Source organism: Dasypus novemcinctus, chromosome 2 (genome assembly GCF_030445035.2).
Source record: "Dasypus novemcinctus isolate mDasNov1 chromosome 2, mDasNov1.1.hap2, whole genome shotgun sequence".
NCBI lineage: Eukaryota > Metazoa > Chordata > Mammalia > Cingulata > Dasypodidae > Dasypus > Dasypus novemcinctus.
The window spans coordinates 143414585-143433375 of NC_080674.1; the positions used below are offsets into that span (position 1 = coordinate 143414585).

The 18791-nt window shown below is 52.5% G+C and overlaps 1 protein-coding gene across 6 annotated transcripts in view; it reads left to right on the forward strand.

Moving 5' to 3' along the window:
* The first annotated feature begins 1164 nt into the window (after window positions 1–1164).
* SLC25A48 (solute carrier family 25 member 48) overlaps window positions 1165–18791 on the forward strand; it is a 38960-nt gene continuing 21333 nt past the window's right edge. For 4 of the 6 annotated variants that reach the window (XM_004475883.3, XM_012518544.3, XM_012518543.3 and 1 more), the window contains exons 1-4: window positions 1165–1407; window positions 3003–3046; window positions 11961–12032; window positions 13797–14055. In XM_004475883.3, coding sequence (XP_004475940.1) covers window positions 1362–1407; window positions 3003–3046; window positions 11961–12032; window positions 13797–14055 — 421 coding nt within the window. In that variant the 5' untranslated portion in view covers window positions 1165–1361. Of the gene's footprint in view, window positions 1408–1819; window positions 2743–3002; window positions 3047–11960; window positions 12033–12053; window positions 12306–13796; window positions 14056–18791 lie in introns of those variants that run through there. The other 2 variants (XM_071210046.1, XM_058279099.2) reach the window with 2 other exon arrangements.

Below are 18791 nucleotides of genomic sequence, written 5' to 3' on the forward strand. Positions count from 1 at the left end.
ATTTGAAGGATTGTACATAGTATGGGACTGTACAACACAGGGAATCCAGTGGCGGAAGATGGACTGTAGTTAAAAGGACAAACATGAGAATGTTCTCTCATGATCTATAATTATAGAATACTAATGCAGGGTATTAATAATCAGGTGGGTTGGGAGGGAAAATACACCAAATGTAAGATATGAGCTATAGTTAGTAATATTTTGATGATGCTCTTTCAGAGTTTTTAACAGATGTTTCACAATGATGCAAGGAGTGGTGGTATGCATGGGATCCCTGGATGATGATATGCATGTTTATTTTGTAAGTTCACAACTTTTATTATACACTTATTGTTTATATATGTTCATGTATGAATGATATACTTCAATGAAATTTTATAGAAAAAAATCCATGTGCAATATATAATGTGACATATAAATATACATTATTTGCATCAAATATATTATCATTTTCCTCCTCATAAAATGGGAATAATAGTATCCACGTTACAGTGAAGACTAAAAACCTAGGCACATTCAGTAGGCCACAGAAAATATTAATAAGTGATATTTACTTAGCACTAACCTGGAGCCTAAGCCTAGGCTAGGTGCTTTCCAACATTATTTCAGTTATTAACTAATAGAGTTCTTCTTAACCTGGGGGCCATGGAGAGGCTTGGGGGTAGGATGGGGAAGAGTTCCTAAACTCAACAGAAAATTATGCCTTCCAGCATTTGATAGCAAATGTGTCCCTGACCTTTGATCAGCTCCTCAAGGAGTTAATTACTTCTGATTTATAGTTGGACATTAGGTTAGAATAATTTCAGTGCCCTTTTATCTTAAAAAAGGGTGCCTTCACAGGTAGTCACATCACAGACGGCCTTGGCGTTTCTAATCAAATACTTCCTGACTTTGGACAAGGCCTGCCTTCCAACCTCTTGTAATGAATTTTGCAAAAATAAAAAAAAAAGTCTCTGAAATCGTTTCCAGTGTCTGACGCAATGGGAACAAATGCAACACGGGCTGACACTTTCGCCTTAAAGGCACTGATCAAGAGAATGACTTGACGAAGAGGGCTAAGGGATTCCGTTTGGTGGCCCTTGCTTCTGGGAAGCGCTGCCGGAGTGCACCCTCGCCCTGCCCGCGTGCTGTGCCTTTAAGGTCCGCTGGGGGCGTGATGTCAGCAGCCTGAGGCACTGGCCGCGAGCGCTGCAGCCGGCGCAGCGGGACACGAGTAGCCTGGGTTGGAGTAGGACCTGCAGCGGGCTCCAAGTTCCCGCTCTCCTTCCTCAGGCGCGCGGAGACCCGCGGACCATGCCAGGCAGACGCTGAGCGGCCGCTTTCCCGCCTCCTGGACGGCGAGGCGCCGCGGGGCACCGGCCATGGGCAGCTTCCAGCTGGACGACTTTGCGGCGGGCTGGATCGGAGGTGAGTGTGCCTAAGGGACCCCGCGGCGGGGGAGAAGCGGGAAGAGGGCTGCGCGGGCCGAGTTTGCACACCGTGCTCTCTGTCAAGAAGCTTTGCGCCCCGTGCGCTTCCAAGACGCACCCCAGCGTGCGCGCTGCCAGGTGGGGGTGCTTCCCCGGCGCGTCCTCTTGGATGGTCTTACTGTTTTCCTCGCGTGCTGCTGGGGCTAAACTCCAAGAACTTCAGAGCGATTCACCCTGACTTTATGATTTACCTCAAAGTTGGGGCTCACGGAACTTGATCCGGTAATGATTAAACCGCCGGTCAGAGCCAACAGCCAATGGAGCGTCTCAGTGCTCACACACCCTTCTGTGACCGAGTGTGCACCTGAGTTTGAAGATGGGGCTCCCAGGAACTTGTGTGTGTGGGTGGCGCTTGGGCTCTGCTCCTCCGCTGAGGGGCAGTGGGAAGCGCGGCTTCGAGATGAGACCCGCCCTAGGGGACGCCGGGACTGGAGGGCGTGGAGCTCTCAGACCCCGAGCGCAGAAGCAGGGCTGGAAATGCAGATTGCCCAGAGAGGAACCCTTCTCCTCTTTATCGCAGACCCCTCTTCGGGGCACTTCTGGAACCGCTGGGCCCTTTCCCACCGCCACAGAAGCCTCTTTCTAACCAGGCCTGGGATGGGTTTGCTTTGGGCAAAAGTTGCATCCATTCCCTTGCTTCTCCATTCTTCTTTTCCCAGTTGGTCTATCCCTTCCTCTTTCTCAGCTTCTTGGGGAGGAGGGGCAGGGAGGAGAGGGGATAGTTTGAGGTCACAGGGTCTAGAGGTTTTGGACCATAGAAAATTTGTTCTGGTATTAGCTGGTTATTTGTCTCCTGTAAATATCTAATATTCCAGTACCCTTAGCTGCTCTTACTGCCTGCATCACCTCTGCCAGCAGACATGTCCTTCCTCACTAGTGTGAAGAGGAATTTGTCATTGAAGGATAATTTCTCTTTCAATCTCATGGTTGTGAAGCTTCTATAACAAGGGTTTCATAATTGTAGTGGCCTCAGGGCAGCCTTGCTTTTCTCCAAAACCGTGCAGGACTTGTGAGTATGTGTGCGGATGGGCATTTTGCTGTGAAAAGATCCGGAGTGCCAATCACTTTTCTAGAGGGATTTTCTTTTAAAATAAACAAAACGAACAAATAAAAAGACAACTCAATACCATGCTCTAAGTGTCCAGGCTCTCTGCCAGGTACTTTAGATTCATGATCTTATTAATCCTCACAGTGGAGTGATGAGGTGGATGCTCTTGTTATTTCCATTGTACACCTGCTTAAAATGAGGCCTAGCGAAGCCAGTAAACTGCAGGTAACTGAAAAGTTTCTGGGTTTTCTCTTCACCTTCCTTTATTGGGGTGCTTGCTTCTTGAGGCTGGGCCCAGGTTGTACTCTGTTTTCTCTGCCCTGCTCTTGGCCTGGGCAGTGCCAGCATCTTGGGGGTCCCTGGCACTGGCCTTTAACTGAGTGAGTGAATGTTGTGCCTGAGCCCTCTGCCCCATCCCAAGAGCTAGCTGGTGCAAGCCAGGAGGTCAAGGGCTGAGTGACCAGGTGTTCTTCTCCTATCCACAGGTGCAGCCAGCGTCATCGTTGGCCACCCTCTGGACACAGTCAAGGTATAGTAGCCATGTTTTCCCATTACCTCTTGGAAAGGGGCCTGAAGTGGGACTGCTTTGGGAATATGACTGCTGTTTCTGATTCTGCAGAGTCTCCAACCCAGTGCAGGCTCTCCACCACCAGCCTGGGGTGGGGGGCAGTGCCAGGAGGCCTGGTGTGAAATGGCCCCGCCCTTACAACTTGGCAATGAATTTGTTTTTGTGACTGCATCAATGCTGCCTCCAGTTTCTTGTGACTGCTCTCCTCCACGTTCCCCTATCAGGAAAGCCTTTGAGCCATAAAATTAAGGTTGGGTTTCAGGTGATAGAAAATGTACTCCCGGTATAGACAGCAGCATATCCAAAGGCACTGAGGTGGGAAAACTGGGTGGGGGCCATATTTGGGAAAGGTACACATTTTGTAGATGCATCAGGTTTCTGACAGCAGCTGTGGGCCAAGAAAGATGGGTCAGACTCATTCCTCAGAAGCCTTGAATATGAGATTAGGGCTCTGGATGTAGGTTAGGAGTAGACGCCATTATACCTTGATGAAGCTCATGGTGTGTGAGGTCTCGGGAGCTGGGGCCCTCTGGCATTGGGATCTTCCAGTCCCCTTGTTCTACAGGTATAGAAGCTGAGGCCCAGAAAGGGGCTTGCTCAGGTCACACAGCAAGTCACAGCACTGCAAAGGGAGATGCTGCAAAGGGGTCTTCTTTGATCCCCACCCCTGCCCCCATACCCAGTGGTGAGCAAACTCTGAGCCACACCGTGAGAGCATGGCCCTGAACAGTGCCTTCTCACCTAGGACTTCCAGGTCCATTCCTAAAGCTCTTCTTGGATTGTATGCAAAGAGGAACCTTTCAGCCCCTTCTCAAATGCTGCTGCAGTTTCCTTTCCCCCCAACTTCCTCTCTTCTTAGCTGTGGGCCCCTCAAAGGTCGGAGCCCAGACCCACGCTCCTCACGGTGGGAAGACCGGCCTTCTGGTCTAAACTCTGTGAAGAAAGGCTTTGGGAGGTAAAGAGGGTATTCAAGGACAGTGTGTCGGGCACAGTGCTGGGAGCTGGGGCCACAGAGGGGTGGGGGAAGCAGGCCCTACTGGGACTGGTATAATCTCCCCGTCTTACATGGGAGGAGCTTGAGGAGTAGAGTCAGGCACTTGCCCTGGACCTCAGAGCTGGGATGTGGTAGTGCTGGGGCTCAAAGCCCCAATGTGAACTGGCTCCCAGATCAGCCCACTCCCCCATCCAGTACCTTCTCCACACTGATGCCCCAGGCACAGTCTGGAGCCCAATAGATGCTCCCTGAATGAAGGAAGGTGGCTGTCGAGCCAGTCTCTGAAAGAAAAATGTCATGGTGGAGCTGTTGACCTGGACCCTTGGGGAGCAGCTCCCGGGCTACTCCCAGTCATGGTGGACATTACTGTGTTCTGCAGTAGCCTCGCTTTTTGCCAATCTTCCCTTGGCCACACCTTGCCCTTGGCTAACCAGGATCCACCAGTGTGAGTGAAGGCTGCCAAGTACTATGCCTTCTCCTCTGGATGCCTGTGCCCAGGGCCTCACTGGACTGGAGGAACAGAGATACCCAGGCAGAATAGGGTTTAGGACGTCCTTACTTCCAGGTGGCCTGGTGTGTGGGGAAGGCTGAGGTGTGAGCAGTGCTGGGGGCTGCTGCAGATGCCAAGGCACGGGGCCATCATGTCAAACCTTGTCTCCCACCCAACCCAGCCCCTCTCCTGGGAACCAAGAGTGGGTGAAGCTAGGGTGCTGAGTCTGGTTTTCAGAGAGACACTTGCAGGGAAAGAGGCTCTCAGACCTTCAGCAGAGCAATGACCTGTGGCCATTTTCATGAGACATGAAGCCTTTAAAAAACTCATCTGAGTGTTTGGGAGGAAGCGACTTGGAGTCTTGGGTTTTCTGAGGTTGATGTCACAGTCATGACCAAACCTGCAGGTGGTCACCAATTACTGAGGACCAATGATGCAAGGCCACAGGTTGGTAGTCCTCAGGCTTCAGTGAGTATCAGGCTGACTGGGGAGTCCCACCTTCCACCTCCCCCAAGAGATACTGGTCCCAGGAGTCTGAGGAGGGGCTGCGAATGCCCTGAACACAGCTCATGGGGGATCCTGAGACAGGGCTTCTAGGACTGCAAGGGCTGGTCCCATCCCTACACGTATTGCTGGGAAGAGGGGGCAAGGCCTTGGCATCTGTAAGCCAAGGTGAAGCAGCAACCTGTCCAGGACTCCCAGGAGGACCCACACCTCTGCTGTCCACACTCATGAGTTGGTGAGCCGGGAGCTTCTTGGGTTGGAGAGGTTGAGCAGGAAGAGCCTGTTTTGTCAGGAAGTGTCCCAGTGCCAAGCACCTGTTTGAGCACCTCAGAGGAGGTGGTGGAAGGAGGCTGGTGGGGCCAGGGTGGGGCTGGGCCAGAAGCCTCACATTGTGTGGGGTTGGGGGAAGCTGGAGGGGAGAAGGCGCCAACAAAGCTGACCTGGAAATTGTGCGACAGAGGTCTGGCACCCGTCCATCCAGGAGCTGACTCCTAGGTGCCATAAGCAGATCTAGGCTCTGAGGATTCAGCAGTGGGGGTTTAGGCAAGGGGGCAGATATTTTAAGAAGTGATAGACAATAATTAAGGAAAACAATGAAGCACAAGGCAACTACAGGCAGCGCTAGGTGCTGGGAAGAGAACGGGAGGCTATGAGAGAGGCAGGGGTCAGGGCTCGTCCATGTCAGAGGTCAGGGATGTCCTCTCTGCAGGGGAGGCTGCTAAGCTGCAAGCAAAATGATGTGAAGGAGCCAGACAGACAGAGCTGGGGGCAGAGTGCTTACGGCCAAGGGGATAGCTGGTGCAAAGGGTGGGAACAGGCCCTCAAGTACCTTCTCAAGAACAAAGAAGGCCAGTATGTCTTTAATGAGGTGCATGGGTATGGGTGTCTGGAGAAACCCATGGAGATTGAGATGGTGGGGCAGGCTGGGAGCCTCACCACCTGTCTCCTGCCAGCTCCACATACCCAGGGACTTGTCCCCGGGGCCCACAGAGAAGGGCTAAGCAGCAAGCCTGGCTGTGTCCGAAGTGGACTGGCCAGCATGTCAAGGTTGGATCACAGCTGCTCAGGGCTCAGGCCCAGGCCAGGCACACCTAGGGCTCTCCAGGTCTCATTCCCCCTCTGCAGCAGCCTGAGACGCCCACTGAGCTCTCTCTGCCCCCGCAAGGCTCATTTGACAAACCAGTCCACAATAGTGTGATCTGTAGATTAATTGACCAGGAGCCACCATGGCTGAGCTACAAAGAGCACAGGCTGTGGCACCACAGAGGCTCGGGGTTGGGAGCCTGTCTGTGCCTATTCCCTGCTTGCAGAGCCTTCTGTTAAATAGCTACAAACCCCAGGCTTACAAGGCAGATATAAGCTTGGAGGTTTCTTCCTGGAAGCCAGCCGACATTCAAAATTGGTAGCTGCTATTTTTCTCAATATCCTTCTATATAAATTAAGTTGTTCACATCATGTGAAAACGTATAGCTGGATCTTAACCAAGCTTGGACACTGCGTTTGAAGTCCTCTCACTGAAATGGTAGATACAAGTTTCTCTCTGGAGTGACCATGGGAGTGTCTCTGAAGGCTGGTGTTCTCTCTCCTGGCGTCTGCAGTTGCCCAGCCGTGGAGCTGCTCCTCACCCACCCGCTTCTGTGTGCCCCAGCTGGGGGAGGATTGCTGTTTCTCTAAAACTAAGTGGACCTGATGAAAGTGTGTCAGTAACAAATTGTTGAAATGAATGTGAGAGGGTTAGCTATAAACAATTAGGGGCTGACTTAGCAGATTACCATAAACTTGGTGGCTTAAAACCAAGGACCTTGAGGCCAGAAGTCCAAACTTCAGGAGTCAGCTGGGTGGATTCCTTCTGAATCCGTTCCCTGCCCCTCTGCTGCAGTCCTTGGTGCTCCTCGGCTTGCAGCACCTCACTCAAACGCTGCCTCTGGTCTCACTTGACCTTTCTCTGTGTCTTTTATGGGAACTACCCTAATCCAGGATGATCTTATCTCGATTTCCCTAACTTAATTACATCTGTAAAGACCCTTAGTCCAAATAAGGGCACAGTCACAGTTTTCAGGTGGACGTATCTTTTGGGGAGGCCACCATCCAACCCACTACAGAAGGGAACCCCAAAAATGTTTGCTTTGAGCCTTTCCTTAGATTGCTTCACACATGACAAATATCTTTAAATTCTTGCTGCTTCAAAGGAAAACTGAAACGAGACATTGTGGACAATGCATCCTGAGCGTGGTTTACAAATGAACATCCAGTGATGTTTTAAGGAAAAGGTTAAAGGATGTGTGCATCACCTCTGACTTTATCCCTTTTTACAATTAACTGACTAGAGTTCATTTTCCTTGCATAAGAAGTTGATTGCCCTGGATAAGAAGGATTCTACAATGATATTGTTTATATTAAATATTGTATTATTCAGCCAAAGAGGTGCAGATGCAAAGTGCCAGAAATGTTGGCTTTCATAAAGAGTATTTACTTGGGGCAATAGCTTATAGTTACAAGGCCCTAAAGAATCCAACTCAAGGGTACTTTCTCACCAAAGTCAGTCACCACATGTTGAAGCAAGATGCTTGCTGATCTCTGCCTGGGCTCTCCTTCCTGGGCTTCCTCTTCTTCTTAAGGCTCGGTGGGCCCAGCTTCCTCCAATCTCAGCTTTAGGCTGGCAGGGGGTGTGTCTCTCAGGGCTTCCTGTATCAGTCTGGTATACGGCTTGTTTCTTTCCAGGCTTTCTCAGCTGCTCTGCTGCACACTATCAGGTGAATGGGTCCTCTTTCCCCGGGGCCCCAGGATCAAATATGACAGCTCTCTTTCCTCCTGTGTGTCCTCTTGAGTGAGTGACAGTTTACATCAGCCCACCAAGGAGGCAGGGATCATGCCCTACTAATGTGGTCAAATCGAAAGCCCTAAACTGATTTTATCAAGTAAACATCAATCCTTTGAATTTAATATAATCAAGTAAACTTCAATCTTTGAATTTAATACAATCAAGGGTATCAAACCCAGAGAATAGTTTACGAACATAATCATTCCCTTTTTGGGATCCCTAAAATAATCTCAAACTGCCACAAATATTATTGTATTAAACGTGCTTTTCATCATCATCATCATCATCAAAATGAGCCCATGCAGATTCTGTTTTGTCAAGAGTCTTTCTAGAAACCATTTGAACCAGAAGAGTGGCCTTAATGGTGGGAATTTCTGCCATGAACAGACCAGTAAAGGATATTTCCTGGTTCCTTCACATCGCTCATACAGACCCCACATTTCCCTCATATAACAAATGCTTACTGGGCACCTCCTCAGGACCAGGAACTTTATGGGATGCTAAGGAATCAGCGGCGGACAAAGCAAACCCAATCCCTGCCTCCCTGGGCCTTGCAGCCACCTGACAAAGGCACCCTTTATTCCTCTACGTTAGAGCGGCCTTTCCGGCGCCCAGTCTGGGCCCCTCCCCTTCTGCACAGGCCCTCGCTGGCCTGGCCACCAGGCCACCGAGAAGGCTGGGGCTGTCTTCCGTCTCTCCACTCTGCTCCCTGTCCTCCTGGCGAACCCCCTTCTGACCAACACAATCCTGGCTCTGGTCACCCCGAGTACCTCGCTGCTGAGGTCACTGGCCTGTTCCTGCCAGTTGTCAAGGCTGGGTCTGTCCCAGAACCCTCATTTCACCCTGGAACATCCTCCTGCCTTCCTTCTGGCTGGCATTTCCTTTAGAGTCCCTGTCCACTGGGAAAGGTGAGGGCAAGGGCTTCAGAAGCAGAATAATTGAAGCCCAGTTGCAGCCTCACCACTTACCTAACCTCCCCCAGCCTCAGTTTCTTCATCTTTAAAATGGGCAAATAGCACCTACCTGATGGGACTGTTGTGAAGATTAGTTACTCTATGTCTCCTTTGTACAAGGCCCTGGGGATAGAGCAATGAGCCAGGAATTCCTGTGCTGAGGAACAGAAACAGCTCAGGGGTAGAGGGAGATCCCAGGGAAGACCCAAGCTAAAGGACCCTGGGCTGCTGACCCTAAGTCAAAAGCACATCCCCTGCCCTGCACTGCCTTGGAGTTGGTGGGAGGAGCCAGCCTCTGAGTTCCATGACTGGGGTAGCCGTGGGGCCGGGGATGAGGTACTCACCTGGCTCCTGGCACAGCTGCTGCAAACAGGGGTTGATGCCTGATGCAGTGTGGCCATGCTTTCTAATCAGGGCTCAGCTGCCTTTAGACCTCCTCACCTGGGCTGTTGGAGGCTGGCTGGGTGGGGTGTCTCCTCCCCGTCATGACCACCCCAGTGGGGCTTTTTGCTTTGGCCCAGCACAACCTCCACCATGGCAGGCTGCCCCTGCCGCCCCAGCCAGCCACGGGCATGCGCATTGGCCCAGGACAGCCAGGGCAGTGGCCCAGCTCTCAGCACTGAGGCTGCAGCCACCTCTCCTGCTCTGCCACTGAGCACCCATCCCTCTTTCTCTAGGCTTTCTCCCTTGAGGTCCTGAGAGCTTCAAACAGGAAGGAAAGCCATGAGCTTGAAGAGCATCAGTGCGTAATGTCCTGATGTTGAGATCATCGTGCCAGACCAATTATTCCATTCACTTTGGGGATTCAGTGAGATAAGTTCTGCAAGTTGCCCAGTGTTTCCCAAGCACACAGTAGTGTTCACTAAATGCCAGTTCCTGTTATGATTGGGGGCCCTGGTGCCTGGGCTTCCCTGCTGGCCTCGGTGCCCCTCCAAGCGCTCCTCTTGCTGGTAACTTTTGCTCTGTCATCTGCCTTGGCTTTGATTCCCAGTTCCCTCAGGTACAGTCTGCTTTAGTGAGTAGATCACTTAACCTTCTTAGTGGAGGCTTGATCCCTCCTGGAGGATCAGTACCTAGGGACAATCCTGACAGAACTGGGACCAGCACTGGGAGGGTTTGGCCTCGTGCCAGCATTAAATGGAGCAGAGAAGTCTGCCCCGCCCCTCCCTAACCCATGCCATTGTCCTGGTGCCCCCCCCCCAAGTCAGCCTGTGGTTCTTCTTAACAAGAAGACCAGGACAGCCCAGTGCCCGTCACGCTGCCTCTTCCAGGGAGTCTTCACTCAATTTAAAATCGCTGTTTTCTTCCCCACAGCCAGTCCTTCTTATCCTCTTCCTTGGTTTATTTTTCCCACAGCACTTGTCGTCAGTTGGCACATATATTTACTTGAGAATTATCTTTTATCATCTCTCTCTCCTGATCCCACTTTGTTGTAAGTTCCATGCAGGGGTCCTTTGTTTTGTTCATTGCTGAATTTCCTGAGATTGGAACAGTGACTGCTGGATAACAGGCTGTCAATAAATGTTGGTGAAAGGAATGACTAAATATGTTTCTGATTATAAAAGTAGTACTTATGAATAGATACCATTTATGCATCAGACCTATAAGAGCACTATATATGTATTTTCTTGGCTATATGTATTTATGAAAATACTTAGGCAGATGCCTTCAACTGTTAGCCACACTGTTGGCCAAGGTCTGCTGGGGGAGGAGCAGCACGAGGGAGAGAGATTGAGGACTGGGTAGGGTAGGGGAGATTTAGCCTTAAAGGTCACGTTGAAATTGTTTTAAGAGAATGTATTCCCAAATTACTTTTTAAAAATTATTTTTTAAATTACACAAATAAAAATCATAACAAAAGGAGCACCTGCTTATAGGAAAGTTGAAAAGTCCAATGTGGAAAATCAAAATCGCCCGAGTTCCCCTCAGACCTTCTTTTTTGTGGCGGGTGCTCTTCCAGGCGCCCCCCTGGCTGCAGAGCTGCCCCAGGTCTGCGGTGACTTGTTGGCCTGCTCCTCTGGGTCTTAGCGCCCCACCAGATGCTGGGTTCTGCAGAGACAGGTCAGGGTGTCCCTGCCTGTGGCTCTCACGGTACCTTCCTACTCGGGCACTGACCTGCTGGGGTGCCGAGAGGAAGTGTTTTGATGGACATCTGAAAAGCCCCGGGCCCTCTGAGACCAGGCCAGGGGGTTACTCAGGCGCTCTTGTGGGCTTGCTCAGATGCACCCTCTGTGCTCTCACCAAAGCCACCTTGGCCAGAGGACTCCATGCCCTCACCCTCCAGCCCCTCACTCAGCCAGTCACAGGGGCCACCGCCAGGGGCTCACCAGGTAATGAGGACAAGAGGGAAGACAGACAGACAGACCCTGCACTATTTGGGGAACCCAACGAAACCCCTAAGTAAACAGCCAAACAGATAATGCAATGGCAACATTGAAACTGAGATCCAAAAAATGAGCAGGACCGGAGAAGCGTGCAAAGAATTGGTGCTGCAGGGACTGAGAAGGTGTGGTGTGGCCGGTGCACGGGACCAGGGGGTGGAGACGCAAAGGGGAGAGGTAGGCTCGGCCCCCACGGGACCCTGGGCTCTGGAAAAGAGGGTGGGTTTTGCTCTGAGTTTAACAGACAGCCACTGGAGAGGCTTAAACAGAAGAAACATGATTTCATTACTGTTTGGAAATGACTAGTGTGACTGTTGTGTGGAGACAGGCAAAGGAGCGGGGGAGAAGCAGGAGACCAGCTGAGAAGCCACCCATAGCTGTCCTCCGGGGGGGGGGGGGGGCAATGCAGAGAGCAGGTATCCAGGAGGGAGCGGTGATGAGCAGCAGAGGGGACCGAGCAGAGCTGCCTTGTCCTGGAGCCTGGACTACCCCTCACCAGGCAGCCCTCGGGTTTGGTCCCTTTGACTGGGCTCCTGCTGCTTTCACAAGGTCAGACTGGGCCGTGAGAGGAAGGCCGTTCCTGACCAGCCCAAAGCCCGGCCCTCCTCACCGCTGCCGGGCAGGGCCTCCCCTCAGGCCTCAGCGCCTCATGACCCTGGGAGCCACGTCTTTCGGGGCAGCGGGAATGCCAAAGGCCTGACTGGGCCCTCACCGCCCTTCTTCTCCCCGCAGACTCGCCTGCAGGCCGGCGTCGGCTACGGGAACACCCTCGACTGCATCCGCACGGTGTACAGGAGGGAGAGCGTAAGTGCCCCTCGGCTGAGGGGGACCCCCTGGCCAGAGCCCCCACGGGACGGGAGCCTCGGGGAGCTCAGCATCGCCTTCCTCACTGCAGCTCTTCTTTTCCTTCCTCATCTCGAGTATGACGTGTGACCTGCCCTCACCCATCACCTAGTATAACATTATTGGGGAAACAACTGGTTTCTGGAGAAATTCTGAGGAATTTAAAACCACAGTACAGAAAATTCCAGAAAGAACAGGTGGCCTGTCAGCTTTTCAAAACCGAATGAATGACTGGTAAGCCGTGAGCGTGCAGCCTTCCTTTTGTCTTGCTGGGCACTTCTGATTCTGGATGCCCAGGAGCCTGTTTGCACCACAAGTTGCTTGAGATCATGACTTTTATTTTCAGAGGGGAGAAACTGAATAATATTTCACAGAAAACATATCTGGTCCCCTTCTTGAAAATTAGCCTGTGCTTTTAGGAAGACATTCTAAGGCCCCTGTTTAGGAAATTTAAAATAAAATCTCAAATTTAAAGTGAAATGGCTGGTGGGTTTAAAGGGATTATCAAGCTCTGTGGCAGACTGCTTTTCCCTGAGTCTCTACCGGACGCCGTCCAAAGAAGCGCCCTGCAGCTCAGACACCTGCCGGTACGTTGGCTTTTTCCATGGACAACATGGGTCTTGCTACAGGTGTTGTGTTAATGTTCTCAGTCACCTGCTTTAAAGTCAAGGCAGGTGCATCCCAGGGCAATGCCGTGCGATTCCTCAGAGCCAGGAAAGGCAGCCGGCGATTCTCCCTTTTGAATCACTCCCAGCAGGGCCAGCCAGCTGAGGCCCGGCTTCGGGGTTACTGTGGGGACTGGACAATGGACATTCCCCAGCTAAGCAATGCCCCAAGTTATCTGAAGGATCTTGTCATAGAAGAGCCTGGAGCAGGCGTGTGTGTGCTTGTGCATGTGTGTGCTCACACGGGCATGTGTGTGATGACCTGCCTCTGGCAAATGGGCACAGTGCATGCAGTCAGGATTAGCAGGTTTGTCCTCAGCCTGGAGTCTGTACGATGGCTTCCAGCTCCCTAATGTTTTCTCACCTTTGGCGCAGGGCTCAAGACCTGCCCTGATTCCTCCACGGGCCTGTGGCACTTTCCGGTTCTTAGTGGATCATTGAGAATGTGGTATAGCAGGAGCCCTGACCTCAGCCTGGGTCCCCCGTGTGCATCAGCCTCCTCTGCTGCCCTTCCAGGGGCTCCCCTCTCCAGGAACTTGAGTCAAGGGACACCCCTGCTCAGAAGCCTCTGGGGCTAACCCCCTCACCACTGTTTGGTTGTCGTGTGTTTGCCTCTCAGCTCGTCTGACCCCCTGGCCCTCCGCTGGCCCTAGAACGTGAGCTCAGCAAGGGCAGGAACCCATTCCTTCTCCTCATGGTTGCTCGGGGCCTGGCACACAGCAGGTGCCCCGAACCTGGAGGCAAATCATAGAAATCAACACGCCTCGCAGAAGCCAGCCCCTCCCCAGTGCGAGAACGCCGGCTGCAGGGTCTGGAGCAGCCCCCTGCCCCCGGCGCCCCTCCCATCGAGCAGCAGCCTCTGTAATTCTCCTCGCTGTTGCACCGGTTTTTGTGCTCTGCAGTGTCCCCCCACCAGCCTGAAGTCTCCTCGAGGGCAAGGTTCTGGCACGGTGGCCCGGAGGAGGGCGGGGCGGCGGGCCTGTGCGCCGGCCTGCGGGTGGACACCGCCGTTTGTGACGGCCGGGGTCCTCATGCGTCTCCCCCCCGGGCTTCCCCACAGGTGTTCGGCTTCTTCAAGGGCATGTCCTTCCCCCTCGCCAGCATTGCTGTCTACAACTCGGTGGTGTTTGGGGTCTTCAGTAACACGCAGAGGCTCCTCAGCCGGCAGCGCTGCGGGGAGCCAGAGGCCAGCCCACCCCGCAGACTGTCCGACCTGCTGCTGGCCAGCATGGTGGCCGGCGTGGTCTCTGTCGGGCTGGGCGGGCCCGTGGACCTCATCAAGATCCGGCTGCAGATGCAAGCACAGCCCTTTCGGGAAGGTAAGAGCCGGGACCGGGGGCCCGTGTCCAGGGACGTGTGGCCCTTTCCAGGTTTGCTAGATCTGGGCTGTGGCTGTCATGCAATCGTTCATCACTGTGATTATTTTAGCCATAGTATTAGCTCTCTGGTTACATGTTCACTACGTGCCCGGCATCCTGCAAAGGGCTCCTCAAATATCTAGATTAATAGTCAATAATAAACATGCGAGGCAGGTGATTTATTATCTCCATTTTACTGAAGGAAACTCAGACCTTCCAAGATTAAGTTATTTACTTAAGGGCACACAATTAATGACTCATCAGACAGAACCAGCTGCATCATTTGCATAATTTACCTTCATTACAGTAAATGAAAATTGTGGTAGCCCCTTGCTGAAAATTTATTAAGAATGCTAGAACGCAACAGCAGAACTGAAGCCCAGCATGGGGCCCTGTGTGGCTGCACAATTCTCATTCCTACCAAGCAGACCCGAAAGGCAAGATTCACACCCACATCCATCCTACACCAGAGTCCATGCTCCTGACCACTGGCTTAACACCTGCACCAGGCACAGAGGCATGAAGGAGCCTGCTCCTCGCCTTATCCTTGCCTCCTCATGCACCCTTGACTTTGCAATTGGGACTTCATTTCTTGGTGGGATATACCAGTTTCTCCTCCTTGGGAGAGCTTTCTCATGTCCTTTGCTGTGAGTGGTTTTGATAAAGGAGGATGCAAAGAACAGGAGGGCACTTTGCTAACCCTAGAGGAAGGCAAAGTTGGGGGTCTTAGGAGACATATTTCAACATCTTAGAGTTTGATTCTCGGCTCTCCCACTAATTTCACTCTGTAGCCTTGGGCAAGATGCTGCCGCTTCCTGGACCTCAGTCTCCTTATCTGTATAACAGAAGTGCTGGATCCTGTTCTCTAGGGCCCCTTCCTGTCCCCTCAGGCATCCAACTGGGGCTGACAGTCTTCCTCAAGCTGCTGGGCCCTCTCGCTGGCAGCCCTTCCAAATGGCCCCTCATGGTCTCTGCCCATAGAGGCGGGCTCAGCTCTGCCCCACACTGAAGCCCCGAAGCTCACCCAGGAGCATCCCGGCCCAGCATCTCCCCTGCCCACCCCCAGCCCAGGTGCCTTGACTCAGGCTGCACTCCCCAGCCCACCCAGGAGGTGCCCAGAACAGATCTGCCCTCCCTCTGAGCCTGGCACTGAGGCTCCCAGGGCTCATGGAGGGCCTGGCACCCAGCCCTGAGGACCTGTGCTGTGCCTGCTGGAGCACTCAGCACCCCTAGGCCCAAGGTCCTGGTCAGCCCATGGAAGGTCACCGAGTATACCCCTCTGGGGCCACCTAGGGGTCATGAAGCAGGGGATCCCATCTTCACCTGCTGGACGCACTGAGGAGTGTCTCATGCAGTTGAGTGTCCTCAGTGCGTTGCACCTTAGAGAAATGGTTGCAGCGTGCTGATCTGGTCCTGTCCCAGAGGTCAAAGCAAAGATGGAGAGGAATGGAGGCTGTCGTGAGCAGGCTGGAACCAGGAGTCCTGGCTCTTGGGCTGGGCTCTCTGCTATGTTCTGTTGACTTCAGGAAGCCTCGTCTCAATCTCAGGTGAAAAGGAAGCCTCTCCCCAAATCTTAAACTCTCAGGGGGTCTTGGCGTTGGAAGAGGCTCTGTGATGAGGCAGCTCATGCCCGTTCCCCCGTTCCTGCAGGCCACTCTGCCTCCTTCACACCTGGGTGCCGCATCCCTGGAGGGGGAGGAAAGAGGTAGGCCTGCGTGCTCAGGCGTGTGTGTGTGTTGGGGGTGGTCTCAGCCTGGACCCGAGGGAGGTGTTTCTCAAGAAATGCCTTCCTTTGGAAAACCTGGGACATTAAGAAGAAAATTAATGAGTGAGCTTTCTTGACAGTGCTTGGCTCCATCCCACTGTCCTGCCCTTTCCACCCCCACATTGTCCCACACTGTGCTTGAATGGCAGCTGGCTTGGCAGGCAGGAACCTGAGCAGTAGGGAGTCATGGCCAGGCTAGAAACCTCTGCAAACTGGAGGAAGTGTGGGAGGCAGCTAAGGGTGTGGCCAGACCTAAGAAGGGCCCCAAAGCTGGGCGTGCAGCTTCCTGCCATTTTAGGGAGCTGAGCAACCCCTTCTAGCCACTGCCACTGTTATATGCCAGACCCTGAGTAAAGTGCTGCACATGCATCATCTCATGTAATGGCCATCATGATGGTGAGAGGTAGGGACACCTGCTATCCCTGTTCATTTATCCAACAAATCATAGCTATGCAGCTGTGGTGTGCCAGGCACAGGGCTGGTGCCGGGGACGCAACGATGAGCATCTAGAGCTCCATGCAGCCGAGAGACAGGTGGGAATTGATCACTACACACTGTGGTGGGTGGGAGGGAGTGGACAGGGCTCTCAGCCAGGCTGAGGCTCAGGAAAGACTTTGGGAGACATGTCTGGTCTGGGCAGCACTGAAGGTCACCCATGCCTGCCTCACCTGGGGCCATGGCCCACCTGGACTGGGGCTATCAGTCTGCCCATCTAGGAGTCTGGGTCCTTCTAGAGCTTCGTCTCCTTGATGAGCCCTGTCAGCAGTGAAAACATGGGAGGAGTGTGCCCTCGTAGCCTGCTCCTGCAGCCCTCTCTGCCACGAGAGGCTCTGACAGTGCACTGCCTCAGGAAGGACGTGATTCTTGACCCCCCTCCTGTGTCGGAGCCTGCCTGTTGCTGCAGGTAATCTGTCCATCCTTGGTACCAGAAGAAAACCAGTTCTCTTAAATAAACTTACTGAGGCAGCAACAGAAAATGAACATGTATTTGCTCTGTCCTTCCTCATTGTACCAGGAAACAGGCCTTTGGAAGCACACAGAAGGTTCTTTGTGAAAGCAAATGTTTGTGGGCAAACATTTCTCGGCCCTCCAAAGCTCCAAGTCATTAGCACCTGGTTTCAGGGGCTTGGCCAGCCAAACAAAGGCAGCATGACGGGTTACTGAGCGAGCAGAGGAAGGGCTAGAGACCACGCTAGAGGATCACCTCCTGCTGCGCCCCACAAGCCTCTGCAAGGTGTCGGCACCTAGTGCAAGGTGGACTGAATTCGGGCTCAAGCGTTCTGACTCAGAGCCCACGGACACTGCTTCTGCTTCTGCCCCAGAATTTTGTAGAAACCAAGGCTGAACAACTTTGGTAACATGGCCTTTGCACAAAATCATCACATGTGGAAGCAGCTTCAAACTTTGGGGGAAAGTAGGCTAGGAACACCTCTCCAAACTATGTTGTTTAAGTAATGGTTAAGTAACCCATGGCTCATGGGTTCCAAGGGGCAGGCCTGTGTCCCGTGACATTGGGCTGATCCTCTTGGCATGGCCCACTCTTCCTTACCTTCCTTGGAGATGGGGCAAGGGAGGCAGGCAAATGCTTACCACCAGTACTTTCTGCCAGGGAGCGCTCCAGAAAATGAAGAACGTGGTTTTTCTTTTATGCGTTCCTCAGGAACCCTCTAAGGCAGAAATAGAAATGTAGAGTACTCACTGGGGCCAGGAAAATAAGTGAGCAGATGTACCTGGAAAATATAGCATCCCCCATTTTTCTTTAACCCCACAATCCTCTTAATATTTTTTCCTGTTGTGATTGAAACATGTACATAGTACATGTTTCAGTTTCCACATAACTCTGCTATTAGAAAACAAGCAGTGCCAGTGCTGTGTGTCTTTTGCTGTATCTGGGATGCAGAAGGGAGGGGTGGGGACTGTGGCAAACTGGACCCACAAGCCATCCAAGGAAGTGGCCAGATCTCCGCTTCAGCTGACTGGTGCCAAGTGGCCTAATATGGTCAGATCTTCTGATTTTCAAGAGAAGCTAGGTTTTTTAAGGAAGCTAGGTTTTTTCCTGTGAGATCTTTCTATTGGAAATTGTCAGGTGATTTAAATTTTTTTTTTAAATGATCAAACATAAAGCTGTGTGGACTGACAGAATGGATGGGAGCTGGGGCTAATGCAAACTTGTGGCCTCTGCTCTGGATCAGGCCCCGCTCTGGTGGCGGCTGTGCCAGGATCAGTATTACCAGGCCTCGGCCAGAACTTGTGGGATTGTTCACGGTTTGTGGGTTTCTCACTAAATGCTGGGTCACTTCCTGCGTGGCCGAGGGAAGTGGGAGTTGGTGCCCACGTTCTGAACAAGGCATGGGAGGCCTCTGACTTCTCCACTCAGGGCATGGTGAGGTGACAGCCTAGGACATCTAATTGGGGAACTCAGAAGTACAGAGTCAGTGAGTTCATCATGACTGTTTATCAATAGTTGTATTCGTCAGCCAAAGGGCTGCTGATGCAAAGTACTGGAAACCTGTTGGCTTTCATAAAGGGTGTTCACTGGGGATAAAAGCTTACAGTTACAAGGCCCTGAAGAGTCCAACTCAAGGCTACTTTCTCAGCAAAGTCAGTTGCCACGTGTTGAAGCAAGGTGGTCGCTGGTCTCTGCCTGGCTCCCCTTCCCCTCCAGGCTTCCAGTGCTCTCTTTCCTGGCTAGGGCTTCCTGTAGCCCAGCTGCAGGCTGGCCTGGGGCTGGGCTCTCAGGGCTTCTTCTCTTTCCTGGCATAGGGCTCGTTTCTTTCCAGGCCTTCTCAGCTGCTCAGCTGCTCTGCTCTTCTGCTGCCAACTATCAGGCACATGGCTCATCTCTCCCCAGGGCCCCAGGATCAAACATGACAGAGCTCTCTTCTCTTCCCTGTGTCTTCCTGAGCGAGTGTGCATTTATCTTGGCCCACCA